Source organism: Homalodisca vitripennis, chromosome 4, assembly GCF_021130785.1.
Source record: "Homalodisca vitripennis isolate AUS2020 chromosome 4, UT_GWSS_2.1, whole genome shotgun sequence".
Classification (NCBI taxonomy): Eukaryota; Metazoa; Arthropoda; class Insecta; order Hemiptera; family Cicadellidae; genus Homalodisca; species Homalodisca vitripennis.
In genome coordinates, this window is record NC_060210.1 from 99,543,028 (window position 1) to 99,569,137 (window position 26,110).

The window sequence follows — 26,110 nt, forward strand, 5'->3', positions numbered from 1 at the left end:
CGCCGTTAAAATTCCATGTATGAAGATAGAGGTTGCAATTTGAAAATTTAAAGTTACTCCCTTGTACCATCTCTGAAAAGGGAGTGAACATTTCTTTATCCTCCTAAAAAATCTAAAAAAGTATTTTTATAAGTATGGTGAAGTTTGCACATTGGTATCTTAATCCATTTGGAATATACCCATGCGTATCAGGACATAATTTACACTCTGTATATATCTTCACATATATTCTTGATTGCGGAAGTGGTGCAAAATAAACTAACACACAAACAAAATACTAAGATCGGGGAAATTACAATGGCCATAAATATGCCCATTGGTGTCCCTTTTTTCAACATGAAATTACCTGGAAAAATGCGGGTAACTGTTAATACTATATAAAGGTGACTTAGACTTTAAAATTTTAACTTTCAAAATAAAGCATCAATAATTGTTATTTAAATATTAAAATGAACAAAAAGATGTAGTGACAATAACTAAATATGTTTTACTTGTTTAATAAGAATTTAGGTTCCTCCATACCCATTGGGTAATGTCTTAAGATGTACAAAAAAAGTTCCAATACATCCTGTATATTGCCTGGAGCATAGATGAAGGGAAAAAGTGAAGTGGAATTCTTGCAAGTTGTGTCATTATCTGAATAAGTTTTGTTAATGTAATTTAATATGTCTCTCTTTACATAATAGACTTTCATCTGTTGCAAAATAAAAGGCTTAAGTTTCATGATATCAGTTTGATGTACAAAATAAAACTATTTCATTTTTTTAAGTGCACAATAAAATCTTAAGTCTTTAGAGATAAGGTTAGATTATTTACGATAATATTTAACATATAATCTTAATGTTAAATTATCATATAAGAATTAATAAACATTTAACCCTTTGAGTGCCTTAGCATTGACATATTAGACATGGTAAAAACCTCGTAAATTTCCGGCTTTGATTGATTTGATGATGTATTTTTAGATAACATTTAATATAGTACATTAATTTAATTGTTGAAATATCCTAGTAACCATGTAGTTGAATTTGATATGTTTCAAAGTATTGATTAATGTCCATTTTTGTTTTGTTTTCTTCCTTGTAGGATTTTGAATTGATTAACTATGATGTTGCATTAACTATGATGTTGTGGTCTGTCAGCCTGTGAATTCATTAGATGTGAATTATGTGTTTAGCTAGTAGCACTGTTTATTTTGTGCTATAATTGTGCTTTGATGTAAAATGAAATCATAAAGCAGTGTACAATATTTACATTTATTGGTGTATATCAATATTGATATTTGGATGTTTCCATAGCAATGAGCTTTCGTTTGTTTTCTTGCTTGCAGTATTGCTGCCAAGTTCTTAAAAGTTTGACTATCTGTTTAACATTAGTTTATTGTGGAATAATATAATTTTATACATACATTTTGTTTATAATTTCATGGCCTAAACATATGCAATAAAATATAGATGAACAATTTTGAATGAAACTTGAAAGTTTATTTTAATTTTGGATTTAATTTTACCAGAAACAAAATGAATTATATTCTTTATTTAATTGTAAAAACAATGAAAATCTGTCAAATTCATTTCCAAAAAGCTCGCAGATATATACAATAATCAGGCTGGCAATTTACATAGAAAATTAGCTATGGCACTGAAAGGGTTAAAGTTTATTAATTCATTTTCCACTAATTTACAATGCTAGATGTGTGTGATGCAGCTTGTTTATCAGTACCTAGTACAATGAATGTTAGGTTTTAAAATTTTGTTACATAGGTAATTCCTCACAACCCACTATATAGTTATTAGCATTTAATTTAAATAATAAATCAATTTTAAATAATAAAAACAAATCACAAACAAAAAGGAAAAGTAAGAGATAGTTATTAACTATGTAGGATAACAAATAGTGTTACAAATTAAATACTAATAACAGTTTAAATTGTACAACTTTTAATATGGAGGAAATGAAACACAATTACTGCTACCTGAACTCTGCCATCACCAATCTCTGAAGTGCCTGCAATTTGATCTTATAACTTACAACTTACTACCTTAGGCATTGCATAACAAAAAGGCTTTTTCGTGGTCCTTGTATGACGTTCCCTTCGAAATGATACGTTAAATTAAGCACGGTGCCACTGCGACCAGCCCAGCCCGGACCGGCCTTTTATATTCTGTCAAAATGCATACGATCAAATGGACACCCACCCACTGCGACTGGTCCGGGCTGGGCTGGGCCGGGCCGGTCGCAGTTGGCGGGTGTCCATTTGATTGCGTGTACTTCACAAAAAGGCCGGGCCGGTCGCAGTGGGCGCCGTGCTTTACTGTCTCATGTATGACTACTTGTTATTATTAATTAAGTGCATCAAGGTCTGAGGAATAGTAAAAAGCAAGCATTGTAAAAATCAAAAAGTAAGGATGGGTGAAAAATTAAAAAACATGTTCTTCTTGCTTGAGAAAATAAATTTCAAAAAATATTTAAAATAACACTGCCAAATTACGTATACGTGTTTATGCTGCTCATTATTTTGCTTACTTTAGCTGCAACCTGTTATGTTATAGTTTTTACTAATAAAAAATTGTATTACCTAAATCAATTAACCACTGTCACCAAAATTTATGAATTTATTGGTATTGGTATAGTAGAATTGTTCGAAAACTAAGTTTTATTCAGTCGTTTCAAAATCACTGGCCTTTTAAGCAAATTATAAAACTGAAATCTTATAAACTCTTGATTTAGTATGTATTCCTTTAGATACATCAAACACCCTGACTGTCTACCATCACTATGTGTCTCACTCACTATATCCTGCCAAGTAAAGAGTTTATCTAATGAGCACAAGTAGTGATTAAAGTAGATAACAGTATTATTGGGTTGATCCTTCAGTTAGTACTAGCTGTTACCCGCGGCTTCACACACAGTTTTCAAACATAAATAGGCATATGATCAGTTACAGTGTTCATGGTTATACGATCAGAGGATCAGAGGTAGAGGAACTAACTCTTACATCGAGTTTAGCCTATTGTAGAACTGAGAACAGGAGTTTAGCGTCGGTTAAAGTTTTATTATGAATCATAAATATTATAGCTAAAAGGGTGGTTAAATTAAATAAACATATTGTTGTGCTGTCATAATACAATGTTTACACAGACAGTTGATTACATTCGATATGTACATTCAAATAATATTATACACCTTGAGACCAAGATGAGATTTTCATTACTTTAAAGACCAGTGGGGTGTAGCCCGGAGGGAATTTCGAAATAAGAATAGGCCTATATTCATTCCAGGAACAGTAAGAATATCTGTAAAATTTCAGTACAATCGGTTAAGTAGTTTACATGTGTAAACAAAACAAATAATATTTATAGGATATGTTCTTATAGTTACATCAATCGCCTTGACTGTGTTTACCATCACTATTCTGTCTACACACTATACCCTGCCAAGTGAAGAATTAGCAGCTTCAGGGCTCAGCTACTACTATATTGCGAGAGTGGTGTTGAGTACTCTTAACATTTTACGCCACCTAACTACTGTTGATAGTTAAAGTTAAGTCTGTTTATAAAAATTTATAAACCTAATATTTTATTAATTCCCTTGATAATAATCTAAATCTAGTTTTGAAATAAATGGTTAATCGTATTTAATATTGTATTTTAAAATGGATGAATAATATAATTTTTTACAAACTCACTGTTTAAACAACAATAAATTTTCTGTTTGATACTCAGGTCTTTGGTTTTGAAAAACCATAAGTACATGTAAAAAGTACATTTGTGTCATGTAATTTAAAAATATTAAAAGAAGTTTCAAAACCATTTTTTTATTTTTTTTTAATCAGTCAAATCTGAAAATGACTAGCCAGCTTAACATAAATATATCACCCTGTTTATACATGTATATACTTAAAAATGTTTGTGTTAATTAGATAATGGCCTAGTTAAATTTCAATGAGGAATAATGCTCAAAATATTCTTGTTCTGTCAATATTCTAACTCAATCTTAAACACAGTAATTGTGAAAATCACTACAGAGCTTTTACTTTTGTGATTCGATTAAGTTTTTTATTTAGGTGTCCCATAAAAAAGTAAACTAAATTGTGGTATACATTGAGTTATTGGTTTAATGATTTTTAATACTTAATAAATTTGTATAAATAATAATAGTCTACTTTAATTTGTGTAAAGGTTGATTAAAAAAATATACTTGCTCCAACAGGGCTTAATATAGTTTACCCTCTTAATAATGTGATAAAAAAAGAAAAATGTATTTCCATTTAGCTTTTCTCCCCATTTTCAAAGACAGACCATAACAAGTAGTGTAAAGAATAGTTGTAACAGTATGAATATTAACAAAACTGATAACAAGTCCTTAAGGACTTGAACTTAACTTTTTTTCAAGCATAGTCATGAAATGTGATGTCTTGCCCTCTGCAACCACCTCCTTCCCAAAAATAAATTAGGCCTTTGAAAAAACGACCATATTCTTTTGGAGTGCAATGTATTATTACATTATAAATTAACATTAAAACACTTGGGTTCAGTGAAGGTAATTCACTGAGAGCAATTTGAAAGCAATGTTTTCTCGTAAATGATAACCTTTTATTGCAAAATCTCGATGTTAGTTGCATATAATGATTTAAAGCTATATCTGTTTCAGTAATCTACAGAGCTTTTATTATTTTATGATGTGTCTCCTAAGCATTTTAGCCAGTAAATTGTTAATTTTCATGTATTAAAACCCTCTCCAATACTGTGATAAATACAGTATAACAACAACTGTGGCGTCAAAACTTTTTTTACTAATCATATTTATTTTGGAATCCTATATAATTGTTGAATGCACTAATTTTATGGATAAAATTTGTTTGACCATTGGATTATTAGTATTAACAGTTATATAATTTCTTTTATTTATCCAACATGGATGATAAACCATTAATTACTTTGGCAATATACATCACATTATTATGCAACATATTGTTATTCTATATGCATTTACAAAATATCAATTCATACCATTATACAGTGAGATAACTTTACCATGGCGTTCAAGGGTACATTTCATAGGAAGCGTCATAAAATTGACTCTAACATATTACCAAGTGTTATCACAATACTAAATGCATTATTCAGTTTTAAAATCTGCAATTTTCTGCTCAATACTGAGCCGAAAAAAATCAATGCCAGTTGTTACCGAAACTCAAATCAGAAACAATAAATAACTACAATACTTTTACGGCTAAGTTATGAACGAAAGTCAGTTTAGTATTTTTAGAGGTATTAATGTTTCATAGCAATGAGTAAGATATAATATTAAATAGTGAAAAATTGGTCAGTACAAACAAAGAGAACACAATACCTTAAAAGTCCCATCCCCCAATTAATTTGTTGTTTTACATCTAGATTTGGTTTCCAAATACTCATGAATGAATGTTTTATCTGTCCTAAATTAACTTTAAATGTAACATAAAATGAGTTTACAGGAACATATTAGAGAAGTGTACTTTTTACTATTATCCTTTTTGGTTTTAATATATTCGAAAGGAGTCAATAGGGGAGTTCCTATTACAAAATTTTAACTTATCCCGAAATTACTCCATTTCTGGGGACATGTTGAAATTTTTAATACATTTAGAAACTTCTATGTTAGTCATTAATATTTTCCAAAATAAATCTCATCATTATCTATACAAAACTAATTGAGGAGTGGGACTTAAGACATCCTGTATAAGTGATGCAAATGAAATAAAATTATACTTTATATGGTATCATTGATACTAATGTTTTTGAATACAGTTTATTAGTTCACAGGTCAATTTGCTGCTTATGTCAAATTTTAATTCACTTTGTTTCATCTGCAACCTCCATCCTCCCTTATTTCCCTCAAACCACCATTTCGTCCCTTGGAGATATTGTCTGTGATCCGAGAGTTAGTTGTAACACAAAACAAAATTAACAGTTCAATATCATGATTACAGTTTGTTTTTTAATATCCTACAGTTTTATCTTTTTGGAGTACAAGGGTAAACAAGTGCTTGAAAAAAAGTAAGTGGAAGGCAACAGAAACAACTTAATATGACACTTTATTATTCTATCACTTGGAAACTAGTGACTAATCTTAAGGGTGTCATTCTACCAATACTTAATTAAGTAGTGCCAAACAATTTGTGAAAGTGTATGTACGAGTATTGTTGATTTACCTTAGTTGGTTTGTGTAACACGAATATTTTTCAAACAATATCTCTTGTTTTGCTCATATATTGTATAAGTTATTTTAAAATAAAGTATAATTCTCAAATGTTCAACACACTATTTATTTCCTTCACAATATTTATTGCCTTTCAACCACAGAAGATGAAAAATACCTTAGAAATAGTTTTATTGTATGTGTAAGCGTAAAGATTGTCAATAGTTTTACATGTTAAATAAATAATAATATTTGTAATATCAGCCTATTACCAGAAACATTTAAAAGAGTTTCTTTATGATTAGTGGTAAGTTGTATAACTTGTGCCCAATAAAGTTAAATGTCTCTTTCAAACGATTTAAGATCACAATATAATAAACTACATCAGCATTGTTTGTATTCAGTTGAAGATTTTTGCAACATTAATCTTGCTAGCACTAAGTATTTGTACTATGTATCTCTATTTAATTGTTGTTAATGTTGTTATTTTACTATCTAAATATTATTTAGGTTGTATTGTTATTTGCTATATTTTTAAAATATATATGATTATTTTATCTTTGTGAAATTTTAAAATATTTAGAGGTGGTTCACAAACTCAAATGTTTGTGGATTGCTACTATTGTTAGTTTGGAGCTGAAATGATTTGCAGACTAAATACGAGCTTAACAAGCTCAATACCACATCATATAATCTCGAAATCATCTTAGCTCGGAACTATTATTAGTCCCGAGCCATTGAGTCAGGAATTCAAGGGAATTTCTTATCCTGAGATTAGAACAAATCCCCTACTGGGCCCAGGTGCTCTGGCCAGTTGTTTTGTTGACAAACCTCAAAGTCTTAATGTACTGGTTTGGGGGAAAGAAAGGAATCCCCCAAACTTACTTGATTTGCTTCCATTATAGTAAAGTTATTGTATAGATTAACTAATATTATAACAAAGTTGTGTTTTAATTATAGTAGCTGATATGTAGAGTGGTTAGAATAAGAATATCTTGATCTAAAATTATCTTTTGCTTTAAGAAAATTTAATTGCTCACACAGATTGATTACAGTAATGCTAAGTTATAATGTACAAGGTTGTTCAGAAAGTAACAAACAGACTAGCTCGGCAGATGGTGGGGCTAGAGCTATTAAATCTGTGGTAGCAGGCAGTATATGTTTCTCCTACTGATCTCACTACAACTAGTTGAAATGTGTATTGCAGTGAAGTGCATCAGTGATTGGGTTTTTGTTGACAGAAAAGGATCATAGTGGTTGGCCTAGCCTGGTTACTGAAGACTTGTTTACAAAAATGAGTGAAATAATTTGTGAAAATCACTGTTTTTCAATCACTGAACTTTCAGAATATTTCCTCCTAATTTCACGAAGTTAAGCTTCTTAAAATTATTTTGGAGAAGCTTGACTAACACAAATTTTGTGCTGATTGGGTTCCAAAAACTAGGGATCCGAACACATCATCCCAAAAAGCCAAGATTATATCTCCAAATTATTCATGGAAACTGTTTTCTGGGACATTAAGGGATTCTAGTTGATTTCCTTGAACGTGGCTCAGTCAATAAAGAAAGGTATTGTCAAACACTGCGAAAACTATGGGCGTGGTTTGGAACAAGAATAAGAGAAAACTGAGTTCAAAACTTTTGCTACTTCACGACAACGCTTGTCCACATGTGAGTGAGAGATGTTCGATCATCCTCCTCCATACAGCTCAGATCTGGCTTCAAGTGACTTCCACCAGCAATCAAGATCTGGCTCATAACACATCGCTTCCAAAATCAATCCGACCTGGTGTTAACCAGTGGTTAAAATAACAGGTGGCAAATTTCTTTAAAGTTCATTGATTTTCTTCTTTTGGGTGGAATCCAAAAACTTGTATCACACTAAAATAAGTGTTTCAATTTGAACAAGAATTACATTGAAAAATAGTTTAAGAATGTAGTTTTGTCATTTATATAATAACAGTTTTTCTTTTCATCTGTCAAGCTTTTATTTTAAAACTGTTACTTTTTGAACAGGCCTTATATATTATCCAAAACCTAAAAACTATGTCTAGTTAAAAAGTGTTTGAAGTCATTACACATTAAGGCCATCTTAATTTGACATAATTATTAAAAACTTATGTCACATTTATTATTAACACTTACCTTGATTACTAAAAGTGAAATTATTGTAATTTTTAACTATTAAAAGTTTATTTTCACGCAGTGCCAGATATTTTACCCGCTTTCAACATTGGAAATACTTTATAAAACAAATTGTAGTTATTCATTAACTTTTGCTATTATTACGATCCTTTAGAGTGTGTAGATATAGTTGATTAAATTTGTTTTGAAACGCGAGTTTATAACACGTATATTTCATTTATATAGATCTTACCTCAATCCTATAATTGTTGAGTAATTGCGTATACATTGAGAGATCCCATACGGGCCATGAGAAGCGCGACAGGGGAGTGGTGTGGTACGGAGTGGGAGAAGCCGTCAAAAGATGGGAGGGGCTGACTGCCGCCGCGCCACGAAGCTTGCCACTGTCACTATTGTCAGTGAGCTGGATCTGCGTGCTGCGTACGATTATTTAAACACATGTTAGACAAATTTAACATTGGCAGTATAGTTAACATACTTCCAATTAGTAACAATTAAAATATTTCTATCTGAATTTAAACGTTAATGTATACAATTGAACATACAATTGAAACTTAAGATTTAAGAACAATAATTTTGTTTACTTACTGAATGCTGTAAACTGGTTACTGTGGTAGAGCTTCGATCCCACTTAGATTAAAGTCACCGTTATCATCATCACTGCCACTCTCACTCATGCTGCTGTCACTGTCACTATCATCTTGCAAATTAATGACGATATGTTCTGTCATTTCGTCAATTTGAGGCTCTAACCTAATGTAGTCTTCCTCTACTTTTTTGACGTGGTTTACACGAGATAACCATTCTTCAGTAGTTATTTCCTCAAATGTTGTTTCCACAAGCTGCTTTATTATTTCCATTGAAAAAGACACATTACGTTTAGCCACCCTCTGTTTCATGACACTCCATATCATTTCTATAGAATTAAGTTCGGGATGGTAGGGAGGCAAACGCAGAGTTGAATGACCGTGTTCAGCCAAAATTGCATCAATTTTGAACATTTTAAATTTAGGTTTGTGTAAATTAATCAAACTGTACAGCTCCGGTTTTAGGCTACTTGTTTGGAAATTTATATTTCTGTCTGATAGCCATTTAATCATGTCACCTTTTCTGGAATTAGATGTTGGCGCTTGGTTAATTTCGACATTGTGGTATGGGGCATTGTCAATCACAATAACAGAATGTTCAGGGAGATTGGGAATTAATTTACTTTTCAACCATTTCTCGTAATTTGCAAAGTTCATTTCGTTATGGTAATCGTCGGTTCTTTTGCCTGATTCAAAAGTTATCAACGCGTTTTTTATAAACCCTTTCTAGTTTCCAGCATGTACTATAATTAATCTTTTTCCTTTGCTAACTGGTACTTTACATCCCTCATTGCTGTCGTCAGTCCAGGCTTTAGGGGTTGCATGAGTCGTATGGATATAAGTTTCATCCATATAAATAATGGGTCTGTTCTCAGATCTGTACTGTACTCTTTTCTCTTGGATGTAAATTTTTTCTACCAATACTTTTCTGTCATTAGTAGTCTTCTTCCATCTAAAATTCATTTTCTTTAAAATGCATCGAAGAGAGAAAGAACTACCTTTAAAATTAATTGAACTCTTCAGAACAGATAGCAGAGATTTTATTGTTGGTCTTTTGCCATGAGTTCGGTGAAATTAATTTATAGTCCTCCTAATAACACCTATATCGAAATTGTCTAGATCGGTTTTAGGTTTTGTACGATTTCGATTCTTTTTCGGAGTGCTGAATTCTGCATTGTCTTGAATTACTTTTTTCCTCTCAGAAACTATTCTTTTTATAGTTGTCAATGGCACGCCAGTTGCAGCTTTTACACGGACGAGAACATTGTTTATGTTTATTGCGGCGCCACTTTCTTTCTCATTTTTCATGTATTCATAAACGTTTGCTACGATTTCTCGAGCTTGGCTATGATATACTTTACCACTTCCAACTTTTTTCATGAAGTTTACACTCGCCATTTCAGAAATATCACACGGAAATCCTATAAGCAGTAACGGCGGCAAAACAGTGCAAGTATCACAGAGGCAAGATGAGTGTTGAACAAGCAAGCGCGAGGTCCGCACTACACAGCTCCGCGATACAGACTGAGGAAGCGTTACCCCCACTCCTCCAAATGACAAGTAGACCACTGCGCATCGCCAGGCCAGGGCCCGTATGGAATCTCTCCATCAGTACATATCCTATTTGCAAGCCTGACACTTTGCAAGTGAGAGTTTTGACTTTTTAGATTACATAGATTGAAATCACTCTCATAACATAGTCTTCTAGTACACTTTATGCATTTACGGTAATTATGAATCCAGAACATGAACCACCACAATACTAAAATTTATATTTGTACATATGTATACACAGGATGAGACACATAGTGTCCAAAACATACAATGGAAGAATGATTATAGCTTCAACAAAGAAAATAGATCTATTTAAAATAGATTTCTTCCGATTTTATGTATAGTCTGTGCTAAAACTAGGTCTCTAATTTCATTGCCAACGTTTTCAAATGTAAAGCTGTGACGTATGGTATAGGCTTTTTAAGTTCTATTGAAAGGAAACATTTTGTTGGAATTTGTTTTCAAAAATATTTAACTTTTTCAATTCTATTACAACAAAATTGAGGTATTACAAAAATCCGTTATTTTCAACACCTTTGCAAGCAAAAAATAATGGTGCCAATAAATTTAGATGGGTTTTTTTTGTTCTCTTAGGACAAGAAATTGAGAAACTCCTCACTGCACTTAGTCCTAAAAGGACCTTTGCACTTGCTCCCAGAGTGACATGATATTCAGGATGGGTGAGGTTAGGGAAGGGGCTGTCTCCTGTTGAGATCCATAAGGAAGGATTGCCGGCACTATATCTTAGTCATGTCACCTTGGAAGAAGGAAGGGCCAGCTCTTCACCAGCTTCTTCATTCAATGCGGCAGGGTTATCATGATCTTATGTCTAAGCTAGCAACACTTAGGGAGACTCCTAAGCATATTGCAACTGTTGACATCACCATTACTTTCGAAAGTTGCTTTATCACAAAACTATGTGAACAAAAATTAGTCCAATTGTTGCCTGATTAGAGATTTTAATTTGAGCCTAAAAGGTAAAATTCATACAAATGATGTAGTCATCTCCTTCTAATTCTTAATGGAATGAAATGTGATAAGGATCTATTTAGACAATTATTGGTTTAATTGTATTACAATTTTTGAAGATGACTACAATGAGGTGTCACATGATGTACCATTCAAAATATTATTTTTCATGAACATTTTCAAAAATATCTTTTTTGCATATGCTTGCCTGGAGAGAAATTTTATTTTATAAAAAATATATTGGAAATTAGGAATTCGAAATTTTTATTATTTTATTTGTATAAAAAATACAGAACTTTTTAACCCCTGATTTAATTATGTTTTGGTCACATTAAAGTATTTCTGCAAAACATGGCACAAAAGTCTTTTGATTTTACAAGAGATTTAAAAATGTGTCCATATGATTCACAGATTTACTATCGGACATATTTTAATTTTCAATATGAAAATACAGTTTTATTAATGCTTGCACACAGAGATACATAATTATAATGTAAAAATATTTCTTTTTCAAACCGTTTAAAATAAGGTGTTACATGAAACACTCTTCTATTTATATTTATTGACTTACTCTTTCACTTTTTAAAAGTATTAATTATTTTGGTGGTAGTAAAATGTTGATAAATATTTTAACATGAAATGCCATTTAAATAAAATCAATTACAGTTTCCGTTATGTGTCAACATAATATTTGTCAGGAACATAGGACAATTAATTTAATATAACTTTTGTAATGAAACAATTTTGTGATATTTCCGTAAGTTAAAAGTATGTATTAGGACATGTAATACCAGTATTCTGTTTAAACTAGTTTCCATACTTTAGTTACAAAAGTGAAATCGTTATAAAATTGTACACAGATTGACAGAAAAGTTAGATAATGGCTAGTATAACCTTGAACTGCTCCAGCACTGTTCCTAAGTTGCATCTCTTTGCAAAATCATGTTAATCTGAGCTTTGTCCTACCTAGTGTCAGGGCTGAAGATTAAGTCTAACTAGACAGAGTTTAGTTCCAAACTATATCATTTTAATTTATCATTAACTAGCATTTGAAGCTAGTTGGTTTATTTCTTAGACTGCTCCTATCTTGGTCCTATACTTATGAAGTCAATTTTTAATCCTCAGGATTATCACATTCTCTGAATGATCCTGAAGTTCATTTACTAGCTCATGAAGTTGTTTCCTATGGTCAGGATTAAAAACTGTTTTAGATCCAAATTTAAACCTACAAAATATATTTGAGCATCTGTCTTCTGCAATCTTTATTGTTGTTTAAATGGTAAGGAAGGCACCTCAATGCAGCTTCGGCTAATGAGGTGTCAACCATGTAAAATTATTAATGCCCTATGATAACACTGTATATTATTTTGTAGTCTTAATAGTATTATAGATTATTATTATGGGTAGTATTGTGTCTATTATTATGTTTCTACAGTGTTTATCAGTTCGATTAATGTGTTTATATGTATATTGACTATGTAACTGTATATATATTTTACATGGAATAAAGATTTCTGAATCCTGATCGAGCTTTAATCCCGGGTTCTTGAACTGCTGCTTAGTGTGGCTTCATGTTATTAATTTTTAAAAGCTATTTAAATTAGGTTGGATTTTATGGAAAGTTGACAAGAGGATGCCATAAATATTTATTAATTATTGTATAACTTTAGTATTAAGTCTTATAGTAATGTTTGTCTGTACATCAACTGTGTTTTTGGCAATAAAGAGATTGATTGATATGAAATATTTATAATGTTATTTATGAATTTATTAAGAATTTCTTAACATAAACAAGACCATGTGCTATATTCAAATTTCTTAGTTTAAGCCATTTAATAAAATAAATTTTGATTCTGTTTCAGGTTGTTGACAGTGACAATGACTCGTCCAACAGTGAAAATGAAGAAATCATTGCTGTTCAGCAAGGATTTAGGAATGGAACTCCTGTAAGTTAAAATTTTAGAAGTATCAATCTAATTTAAGAATGACAAGTGATGTTATTTCTTATAAATATAAAATTCACAAATTTAGATTTTAACCCAAGAATAATTAGGCGGAAAATAGTCATAAGAACGGGTGATCGGGGTCTGTGAGAACCAAGAAAGAAAGGCAATAAAATAAATTAATCTGAAAGTTTTTCTATATTTTTATATTTGTAAATGTGTATTAAAAATAAAAATAATTGATTAGTTGGAAGTAGTAGTTACAACAAGTTTTAAGTAAACAAAGTGTAATTTTATATTCAGACACTTTGAACGAACGGAAACGCTTTTCACATGAAAGTGTCCTTTCCCGTTAAAAAATTTATAAATATCTTTTAAACCATTGAAAATTCCAAAATAACAGATGTTAGATGACCCGTTTAAAAAAGTCACCCTGTATACGCATGCACGTACACACACACACAGTGTTCAGAAAAGGGTAACATAACCTTTTGTGGCTGATGGCTGATACTAATCATCGTTTCAAACAAAAATTGTCCTGTAAACATGATTAGAGAAATGTGATGTTCAGCTACTAGCTGTAATTTTGTATTTTTTTATATAAGAATTATTATTTCTACAACTGATAAAACTAGAGAGAAACAAGACTTAGCTGACAGGTTGTGATAAAGACAAGGAAAATTAAACAAAATAATGGTGCGATTTGCTATAATATTTCAAAATAGTGTTTGTTGAAAATTTGTAAAGACAAATAAAAACAGTCTTGTTTTACTTTATAAGATACAACTATTTTGAGTTTTTATTAAGGCCATAAGTATACACTTATACCTTTTTACAAAGTATACCTTTTTTTAATATAGGCCATAAGTATACACTTTTTTATATATCTCCATGATCATGGCAACAAGGCAAACCCAAGATTGGCGTCAAAATTATAATGCAGTTGAGCAAGAAGTGCTCATACACATGCAAAGCCGCGGGTAACTGCTAGTTTCAATATAAACAACCTCAGCTCCAGGTTTTAAGAAATCAAGAGACAGAGTCTCATTAATGGCTTGCTCAAATGTTACCAGGAAGTTAAAGTTATTGTTTGTAGAAAAGTTTGCTAATCCCAGGGCATTTAATCATGTTCCTGTCTCTAGGTTTGAGGATCTGTTAAAACTTTTTCAATTTAAAACAGTTGGTGTCTTATTAATCTATTTTAAGCATGGTAAGTATAGTCTTGAAAATCTGCAGTTGTGCATACATATAAGAAACAGTAATAGTATATATGATTCATAAACGTAAATGCACAGCGCTCATGAATAAATGCTAACTGGTGCTGCAGCGGTAAAATTTAAATTAATAATTTTTAAAACACACCTCGCAGTTTTAGCAAGCAAAGTCTGTATTATTTAAAGATTTGGTTATCCAAGGTCACTTAAAACTACGTCAGCTCAGATAATCGTGGCTGTACTGTACCTGAAAAGTCCATACAAACCCCAAAATATATAAACATTTCAGTATATTTGTATATGAATATTTTATTATAAAAGTATGAAAACTGATATCAGTCAAACCATCTGAAATTTAAGTTGAATTAAAAGTTTATTTAGCTTATGTATATATAAAAATTAAATGTATGTTAATATAGGCCCATTAACTTTGTGGGGCCCGTTTGTTTCCCACCGGGTTTTTTGTTTTTTTTTTTTTTTAAGAAAGAACCTTGTACCATTGATTAAAAAAAGTAAAGTATGTCAAATCAAAATTTTTATTCATTATTTATTTTTTGTGATTTTTTAAAATTAAAGCAAAACTACATTTTGTTCAGGGTTTTTACGTACTTTATTTTTTCTGAGTCAAAACTGTAAGGAAGTACTCATCATAAGTATTAGTCATGTTCTATATACCTATATCATAAATTCCATGACGTAGAAAACCTGTCAATTGAAAATAAAAATGTATACTGTTCTATCTATATACATGACATATTTGATTTAGTAAATTATCCAAATTTTAGCTTATGTAAGTGTATAGTACTACTTAAATTGGTAAACTGTAGAAGGGGATCAGTTGATATGCTCTTTTGAACAAATTGGGCTACTTGAAACATAGTTAGGTCTACATAATTTACATGGCTTCTTTTTCACTTCAATACTGAATATTGTATGAGTACGATAGTAAAGACAATTCAAATAAATAAGTCATTACTGTGACAGTGGCTTATCTATTTCACTATTTACTAAATATACACATCACCCCACAGCTGTGCTTAGGCCTACTCTTTATAGTTTTTTTGTCAAAATACAAGTTAGGATAGAGTCCAGGATTGCGTGGACATCAGGTAATATTCCACACCTAACCTGTCTGGTGCTGGAAATTGTTATTTAGCCTCATCACTATAACTAATGTTATCATCTAAATTACTCTTACTTACTACAGGGTGCGGCAAAATAACCTCCCTATTTTTAAATGCTAATAAAAACCACAGTTTTTTCCAAAAAACAAATTTATTCATTTTAACTTATTCTATGACATGGGAAGTTTTTTCTACTTTCTTTTAAACAGAATATCAGATAAGTGGTGGCCGTGGTTATCAATACATTGTTGCAAGCGAATTCTGAAACTGTCGTGGACTCTCTCGAGCATGGCTTGAGGTATGCGTAGAACTTCCTCCCGTATAGCTTGCTTCAGATCTTGCAGGTTTCTGGGGCGATGTTTGAACACCTCGGCCTTTAAGTAACCCCACAGAAAAAAGTCACATGGGGTTAAATCGGGTGATCGCGCTGCCCACACAATGTCCCCTCCCGGAGAAATCAACTGGCCAGGAAACATTTGCCTCAAAATGTTCATTGCTATTCGGGCAGTATGTGCTGTGGCACCGTCCTGCTGGAACCACACATTCTCGAAAGCCCTCTGTTGTAGGGCAGGTTCAAAAAATTCTGCTAGCATGTTGGCATACCTGTTTGAGTTCACAGTAACAACACTGCCATCCTCTTCAAAAAAATGAGGGCCAATGATTCCACGTCGTGATAACGCGCACCAAACAGTCACACGTTCACTATGAAGAGGCCTCTCATGGATTTCCTTCGGGTTGTTTTCACTCCAATAGCGAAAATTCTGTTTATTCACACTTCCAGACAGATGGAAATGCGCTTCGTCACTGAAAAAACAACAGCGTCTGGTGGGAGACTATCCAAGATTATTTGACACGCTTCCATACGACTCTGCCAATCACGTTGAGACAGCTCTTGAACAACAACCATCTTGTAAAGATGGAAATGAAGATCCATGTGTAGAATTCGACGAACACTACGGTCGGACATTCGAAGGGCGGCTGCATGTTTGCGAGCTGATCGTTGAGGAGACTGCAAAACTGATTGCCTAACCGCATTAATGTTTTCTGGTGTACGAGCACTACGAGGTCTTCCATCTCGTTTTTTCACAACAGAACCAGTTTCTCTGAAGTTTTTCACCCACAGCACAATAGACTTGCGGTCCGGTACTGAATCACGAGGAGGAATTTGAAACCGCGTTCGGAATTCGCGTTGAGCCATGATAACTGATTCATTGTTACGAATGAACGCTTCGACCGCAAACGGACTCTGTGCACTCGTCCACACCATGATGGCGACTGACGACTGGTGCCTACGGGCGGAGCGTCACTTAAATTTCCCCCTCTCCTGCTTCGATTGCGGCTATCCCCACCATTCTGAGTGCCTCCCTCTACTCACAATAAAGCAATGAAAATAGGGAGGTTATTTTGCCGCACCCTGTATATATACTTTTGTCCTTAGTGCAAATATCAAAATCAGGATCAATATCATTGTCATTATCAAAATCAAACAGTGCATCCTCAATGTCTTATCATGCAAAATATTTGCATCACCACTGCCTCGGCTTGTTAATGCCATTTCAGTTTAAAATGAAAACTCACTTCATATGTTTATTTGTTGACAACTAAATAATCATAATAAACCTGTATCTATTCATAAACGAACGATTTCAAAACAAATATTTAACCTAACAGAACAAACACTATACAGGTTTGCAACTACACATCGTAATAATGGCGAAAGCGAAACTATAGAGGAAGATAACTTGTGTCTGGTAACCCTTTCACAAGATCTACAGACGTTACATAGAACAAATATGAGTTATAATATTTTTTTTTAGATATACACGTTGCAACAGATGTTGGGCTGAATCCAACTTTGGACCGAAATGGCCTAAATAGTGATATCAGACTGATTTCACTTATGGGCCCCAAAAGGTTAATTGAGTGTTTTAGATTCCATTTTGAAATGCAATCTGTAACAAAATTTATCATTATTTCAGTAAAGTTTTTAGTTAACTAGCAAGGACATTAAATCTAATATGATCAAAGATTGAAAGATGAAATCTACCATGATAAAAGTGGAATTGTACTAAATAAGAATAAGCCACACCACATGTCATGTAAAGGCTTCACAGAGTTTGCATGGAAATTTAATGCCTATAACTCATTTCATTCTTGAGATTTTCTGTAGACAGACAGACAAATAAACAGAACATTAATTTTTAAATTCCTTTCCCTCGTAGGCAATAGAGAAAGAATTTGTGCAATTCTACTGAGTGGTAGGCTCCTATGAAGCCCAGCCATATCGTATGAATGGGCTACCCTACTCCCATCACAGCCCTTGTTCTTGTCTATGTAGAGAGTGTATCAAATATAAACCGGTATGATTATCTAAATAGCCTATATTAAGGAGAGTGAGGAACCGACTGCAACTCTCAGATTCTATACATAACGTAGCCATGATAGGAAGGGTTGATTCAAGTTGAAGGTTTGACTTTAGTTGAGCTCCAGTTCACCTTCCTTTTATTACAGTCTGGTATCTGACGCTGTTTCATGTTCGTCTGAAGAGATCCAAAGAAAGTTGGCAATGAAGAAGCTCAAAACAAACCTTTAACGAACTTTTTTCTTGAATTGGTAATTGAGTGATTTTTTTATCGTTAATACTATACTCGTCTTTTATGTTTTCACAATACAATTTATAGTATTAAATTACTTTAATTACAATATTGCAATACACAATTTCAGTTTTTTTTTATTGAAATATTTCTTTACTTCTTCATTATTAAACTTGTATATTTTGTTTTTATCTTTTTGGAAAGGTGAGCATAATATATTCTATAGTCACCTCTTTTTTATAAATGGAAGGGTTGGCATTTATTCTTTTTTTTAATTTAGTCAACAGCTCCTCCTGTAATTAGACCTTGTCTGTTGGGGCGGCTGGTTGCAGTGTAATTTGCAATGCAAAGTGTTCAGTGTCTTTGATTATGTTTTTAAACAATGTTGTTAAAGTTTGTGATATGTTTCTTAGTGTATTTGTAAGTTAATGTTATTAGTTTTCATTAATTGACACAAAATATTAAAACCACATAATTATTTTATTTTTAAGTTTATATTTTTAGTTTGAGATGTTACGATTTATATGATTGTTAAATATGGTTTTATTTCTTGTAAATGCATTGCAATAAAGCGTATAAATAAATAAATAAAAATAAACATTGTAGTTGTAGTACACTCAATTGTGTACCTGGTGATACAATGGGACTGCCACTTCACCTATTTATAGGAGTCTCTGATGTCAATTTTCATCAACATCGTTTGATGTAAAGTTTCGTTTTGAGCTTCTTCGTCTCCAACTCTCTTTGGATCTCATCAGACGAACACGACTTTAGATTCCAGGAGTCACATCTGAGACAGCGTCAGATACTAGATGCTGTAATAAAAGGAAAATGAACTGGAGCTAATCTCCCAGATTCCTTTACTATGAAAACAAATCATGAGTGAACAGGAAGTGCATATGTCTGTGGAGTAATGGATTATAATAAAGTTTTTGGCCAAGGAAGGGTGAGTCCAATTGAAATTGAAAATGACGGGCACAATTATCTGTCGAGAACCTGTATGATTGCTTAACACAAATCATTTTCTGAAGGCCATATAAAGGTTCCGAACAAGAGTCATGATTGTCGCCGAAGGACGAAGAGTGTAACCGAGGTCAACAATGAGGCAGTCAAAAATCAAATTGAGAAAATTTGTGCATGGAACCACAATGCACAACATTATTGTAAAGTAAAGGAAGAAGCATTGGCCAGAAGTGACATTTTTCTACACGGAAACACCAGGCCACATGTGGTTACATTAGGATGAGAAACACTGGCACCTTATAGCCCAGACTTATCACATTGTGACTTTCATCTTTTTGGATCTCTAGAAGTGGTGCATGAAGGCAAGTGTTACGAGGACAACAAAGCAGTGAAGGTGTTTGTGCTTCAGTAGTGAAGAGAATGTCCAATGAGTTTTTATGAGTAAGGAATGAAAACAGTCTGAATCCGATAAGAAAAAAAATATTTCAAGGGTGGAGGATATGCAGCAAAATAATATATATATGCTTATGCATTGACGGATTTTGTTGAAATACCGTTATAATTCTAATAAAATCGCTCAAATTATTGGTTTCTAGTAAATCTTTTATAACTGTACTGGTTGTTTTGTAATTCAACTTTACAATGTTCAACCATTTTGTTAATATTACAGAAAATAATATAATTATTTTTTTTTATGTTCTCTTATCTATCCATACATATGTGCCGAATTTGGTTTCTTTAGCTTAACTAGTTTTAGAGGTAATGTTTTTATAAAAAATACAAAGTGACGGCTAGCGGCTAAACCACACATCTTGACCTATGTTTATATGACGTTTTTTTTTTAATGATGAATACTATCACCCATAGAAATTTAAGTGTGTCTCTCTTTCTGTCTCCAGTGACCAGAAGTAATAAATTAATGTTATTGCATTAGTCAGATATCAAAGATCAACAGGTTGGGGTGAAATTCCAGTGCTTCTTGTCAAACCTATCTCACACATACAGCTCTTCCACTCGCTTTTACTTTTAATCAGTGATTTCCTTTGTGTCATTTCCAAAATTTAATCAAGTATACTGCCATCAAACCCGTAAAAAAACAAAAAAGTTATCTAGATAATTTTTGTACTGTCACATGCAATTAATATTTTTAAAATTTACTTACAGGATTATACACACAGACACCCTTTCCTTAAAAGCACAATTCATTAATAGTTAATTATTTTTCATCCTAAGGAAAACATATATAGATTTTATACTTATTACATGATTTTAGTAATAGGCTGACAATTGATCTTTGAGGGCACCACTGTTAAATTTTTGCCATTAGGATATAAAAATTGTATTGTCTTTAAGTACTCATATCATTACTCCTTGATATTGATTACTAGCAGTTACCCGTGGCTTCGCACTTCTGGCTCAAGCGACTTATATTCCTGACACCAGTGTTGAGTTTCCCTTGTTGCCACAATCAAGAAAATATGTTACAAAATGTATACTTATATGGTCATTGTAATTTACTTCAATGTTATTATTTTTTGTCCCATTGCTGGTTTTGCCTCTTTTCTAATCAAGAAAATATATATATATATATATATATATATATATATATATATATATATATATATACATACACAGCTCTGCGAACCCTACTTTTGTCAAAAGACAACTAATAATTTAGGTTTGATAACAGTCTTTAAATGTAGGTTGGACATTGTCTCTTATATCTGCACTGCTAGCAGTTACCTGCTCTTTGGCACGCAATTTAGTCGGTGTTGCACTTGTATGACCATTGCTGGTTTGAGTAAATTATATTTCCGACACCAATGTTGAGTTTGTCTTGTTACCACAATCAAGAAAATACACCAAAAAGTTTATATTTATGGCCATTCTAATTTCCTTTCATAAATAGTAACATTGTCTTTTATATTTAATATTTGATAAAAATGTACAGCTAAAAGTACAGTAACAGTGACACTACGCGTTTATTTCTTTATAAACTAAAAAATATTGATAATACATTAGAATGCTTAGAGCTGGAGTTAGTACATTAGATAAAAAGCACAGTTAAGCGAACATTCATCGTAGCGTAGGTCTTGCTGACTGCTTCAAAGAGAGTCTTAAGTGTCAAATTCTGACCATCTTGTGTTTTGCGACATCTTGTAAGATAGATGAGTACTTATCTAATCACTGAAATCTAAAACGGCGTTAAAAATAGCCGGGAGGGATTATCAAAATAAAAATAGGCCTATATTCATCCTAGGGACCCTAAGAATGTTCATGTAAAATTTCAGTGCAATCGGTTGAATAGTTTACGCGTTAAAGCAGATAGGAAATGATTCTATATCTTAGTGATTGGCCGATGGTATTCTGTATAATGAAAATGCTGTTAAGTAAGAAGTACACTTACATTATTTTGATATTATGTTATAGATACATTAAGCTTTGTTTTATACAACAATATGTTTTATACAACAGGCCTGATAGGCTCTTATTGAAACCGTATCCATCTGTCTGTCTGTTCTGTAAGTGTAGACAGAAAAAAAGGTCCTAGAGAATTGATACTTGGTACATGGATTACTTAATCCAGGGAAAGAAAAACTTTGATTTTGAGGTCAAAAAGGCAGTCCATCTGTCTATGCAATAATTCTTTTAGAAAGGTCTAAAGATTTTAAATACCTTGTGGTCCAAGGAAGAACTCTATTGAATTTGGGGTCAAAGGGCAACCCGTCCCATCAGTTGAACTCCTTTGTCTTGGTTTAAAAAAAAGTATAAGTTGATGACCTCCTACATAGTCCACAAGTTTCTTGGTTATGCTCCTTGCTGATGTTATCAAGGAACATATTAACTGTCAAACACTCAAGGTTCTTGGTGATTGCAAAAAAACTTGGGATATAAATGAAGACTAAAACCAAAAATGATATATTGGAACTATGAAACCAGAGGTCACCTATGCAGTTCTTGTGTGGTGGTAGAAAATAGCACAAACTACAGCAGCCAAGAGGCTACAGAGTCTTCAGAGACTAGCCTGTATAAGCATTACTGGGACAATGAGTTCCTGTCCAACTTTGGTACTGAAAGTGGTACTGGGATACACACCTCCGGGGCAGAAGCATTAGATTGTGCCGGCAAAGCTCTATAATATGATGAATCTCTGCCACAGATGTCACGGATGATTCTTCTGCATCCCCGCACAGTCTGCATTCATCAGTTTGGCTTAGACCCATCTTCATCAGATATTTCGTAAGAAGGCCATATCCCTAATAGTAGTGGTCTATCCTCCTTGACTGACCATTCTTTTATGTAAGGAGAGATAAAAAATTTCAATTACCTAAGTTCTCAGGCCTTTCTCCAGCTTTCAGATATAATTTTCTTTTCCCAATCATTTACTAGAGTTTTGCTGTTGGATAAGGCTACTCCTGTATGCTAGTTAAAAAATATCATGTTTTTTATGTTAGTGGGTAAACCCAGAAACATTTACAGTGTTATCACATTAATTTCATACTGCTTATTTGTAATAAAAGTAGGTATAATGAAATTAAAATGTTGTGATGAAAAACATCTTAATGGAAGAATATAACTTTTACCATGTCCATTCCACCTAACCAGAATACATTGGGAATTTAACGCATTGGGAAACCCCAGAAATATCCTCGAAATCTTGTTGAAAACCTAAATCTCAAAAATTTTGGTTTTTCTCTCAAAGGAATTGTGAAAGAAATAATTTGTTTGAGTTGGGATTAGGTTATTCCACTAATTGTAGTCCCATGATACATAACATTGTGACAGAAGATCGATAATTTGGTGGCAATGATGTTGTCGAATTCTATACATAATAAATAAAGAGCCCTATAATGGAGAAAATCACAAAAATGTACAACATCTCTAATAACTGTAAACAGAATGTATGTGCTCTTTAAGTTTAGAAGTATGCAGTGGTATGGAAATATGAGATAAATGTAGGAATAAGATTTCTGAAATAAACAAGGGAGATGATGTTTTACCTTGTGGTAAAAGCCAAGATAATTCTTTTATTGATCCTCAGTCATCCGTAGAATATTGAAATAAATCACTCAAATTTATAGGTGAGTTACCGCTAAAGAAAAAAATATAAATGTTCACAACAAAAATAAAAATAAGTGTAGAAAAACTTATTAAAAGTACAAAAACTAAGAAGAACAGCTTTTGTTGTCAGAAGAATCAGAAATCGTTCAATTATTGAAAGAAAAGTTTGTAACTTGAAGAACTGACAGTTTTGTCTGTTTTACCAGGAAAGGACCAAGATAATGTGTAAGAATTGAAAGAGTTATTGTACAAGGACTATTCAGAAAGTAAGGACGTTTCCACCTGAAGCTGCAAGGTGCATGCCAATTGCATATACATTGGTGTACTCGTTCCCTTCACCTCAGTCAGCATCAGGCGTAACAACAGGAACATCCTCTAGCTGCCTGTTTTCTTTTATATTCAAATTTGAAATGTGTGCTACAATTGAAAATCCCTCCAGTTGTGAAGTGCAGTATGTGATTCATTTTTTGTTGGCAAGTAAAACTTTAAACCAATAGAAATTCATTGGAAACTGTATGAAGTGTACGGGAACAACGTAACTCACTGAAAGTTCTGTCAGTAAAGTGGTGCATTCAGATTAAAAATGGTAGAAAAAACATTCATGATCAATAGAAGAGTGGACGCCCGAGCATTGTGACTGGCGATCTGGTCACAAAAGTTGACAAAAAGATTCGTGAAATCACAGTTTTATAACTGAGCTTCAAAATTCAAATTAAATGCCTTGTGTAGTTCAACTAATTTCTGTTGATCTTTTTACAATTTTTTCCTACAACTGCTTTTCACCTTTCTTATTTTATATCTATTTTCCAAAACGCTATGCCATCAGCTGCCCGATCTGATACACCGTAAAGGTCTTACTGTAATGCAGTAGTTTGTAACTTAATTTTCAACTTCAAAGGAAATTTTTTCTTTGATAGCTTACGCATACTAGCTTTGTATGCATCATCATCAGTCAGTTCACTCTTAAGTGTCATCAGTTAATTCACTCTTAAGCATCATCAGTTAAGCATCATCAGTTGTTTCACTCTAAGCTTCATCAGTTGATTCACTTTAAGCGTCAATAATTGATTCACTATAAGTGTCATCAGTCAATTCACTATTAGAAAAGATGTGATAACATCCTCATTTTCATCGATTTCAGTTTCTTTTTGTCTAGGAAATTGCCTTTTTAGCGTTTACATTTGGGTTTCGCTAATATTGTACTATTTCAATAGTAATTTTAACTGTACAATCACAAGATCTAGAGTTTTTTTACAGGAACAAGCTAAATGCATTTCACACTTGCACGCTGAGACATCAAACAGTTGAGATGCTTTACTTTTTAATGCCTTAATTTTCCCTATGAAGTTTGGTTTGCTGTTATCTCGGTTTTATGATTTCATGGGATTCTTATCATAGTAGTATTTCATCATCTGAGTAATTTTCTCATGAGTAACAGTAGGGATTGACTCTTTCTAATAAATAAGTATAACTTTTTATAGAACAGTGTTGTTGACAGTTCAAAAACTAACTTCGTAGTGTAGTTAAGATTACTTGCCAGCAAGCTGTTCTTCAAGCAACATCGAAGCACATCTTCATAGCTTGGAAGAATGTTCTGGGGAAATTCTCTGGCATTACCAAATATAGGATACTGATAGGCCTTCTAGTAATTTTCTTAGCCAATGATGTATCCATTTTGGTAATGACTCAGAGCACAATTCACTAAAATCATGTACAAATGCGTAAATAATTAGTGTGGAAATATGCAAAAAAGCATATAAAAATAAAATTGCCTATACTAAAATGCTTGCAAATGAAGAATATATTACAAATTCCTGTAATAAATGTAAGGCAGCATGGAACCTGATCAAAACAATGTCTAACTGTCAAAAAAGAAATCAAGAAATATTAATTGATTCCAATGCTTTTAATAACTATTTTGTGAACGTTGTGAGTAATTTAAATGTAACCACTGTTAACCGTAAAGTTTTTAAGTGGCATAAAATTAAACCCCTTGATGTTATTAAGTATGTTAACAGTTTAAGTATGTCTTGCAGTGAAGATTGTTATGGTTTATCTAATAGAGTTATGAAGGAAATTATTGACAAAATAGTTGAACCATTGACATTTCTTTTTAGTATGATGCTAGAACAAATTGTATATCCTAAAGCGTTTAAATTAACAAAGGTGACCCCAGTTTACCGAAGTTTGGTTTACCGAAGAGGGCAAAGAAGAGTTTTTCTATTTGCGATTCACATATCATGTCACTAAAATTAAAATTAGTGTTATAGTAAAAGGCTATATCTTTTTAAACCAAGTAGTAAGTAGATTTTGTAAAACAAGTATACTTTGTTGCTTAACCCTTCAACGCGTTTTGCCGTACTAGGTACGTCATGACACTTTTACTTGAGATCGCGTTTTGCCGTACTGAGTATGTCATGGAGTAGTCGGTTATTTTTGTAGCTGTAACAGACGACTATCGAATGTTTTCAATGAAAAATGTATACCAATCGATAGGAGAAGATTCAAACTTTCGATTAATTGAGTCGATATCTCGAAAAATCGATCTTTAGAAAAAATATCTGAGAAATCAGCTGCATTCAAGACGACGTCATTGCCGTGCAGCCGATCGTTTGTCAGCTTACGTTTGTTGTTGTTTACAGTCATTGTTAGTGTGATGGTTATGTTCAACTGACATATTTTTGTGTGTTTTACGTTCCTTTGTTTAGTTATTATTATTAGTTTTACAAGCTAACTATAATGTTTTGAAGAAGGAAATCCCGTTTTGACAGGA

At 32.6% G+C, this 26,110-nt stretch overlaps 1 protein-coding gene across 5 annotated transcripts in view; it reads left to right on the top strand.

The window, feature by feature from the left end:
* LOC124359827 overlaps positions 1-26,110 on the top strand; it is a 124,876-nt gene that overhangs the window by 45,071 nt on the left and 53,695 nt on the right. For all 5 annotated transcript variants that reach the window (XM_046812888.1, XM_046812892.1, XM_046812891.1 and 2 more), the window contains exon 3: positions 13,300-13,383. In XM_046812888.1, the coding sequence (XP_046668844.1) occupies positions 13,300-13,383 (84 nt within the window). The remainder of the gene's footprint in view (positions 1-13,299; positions 13,384-26,110) is intronic.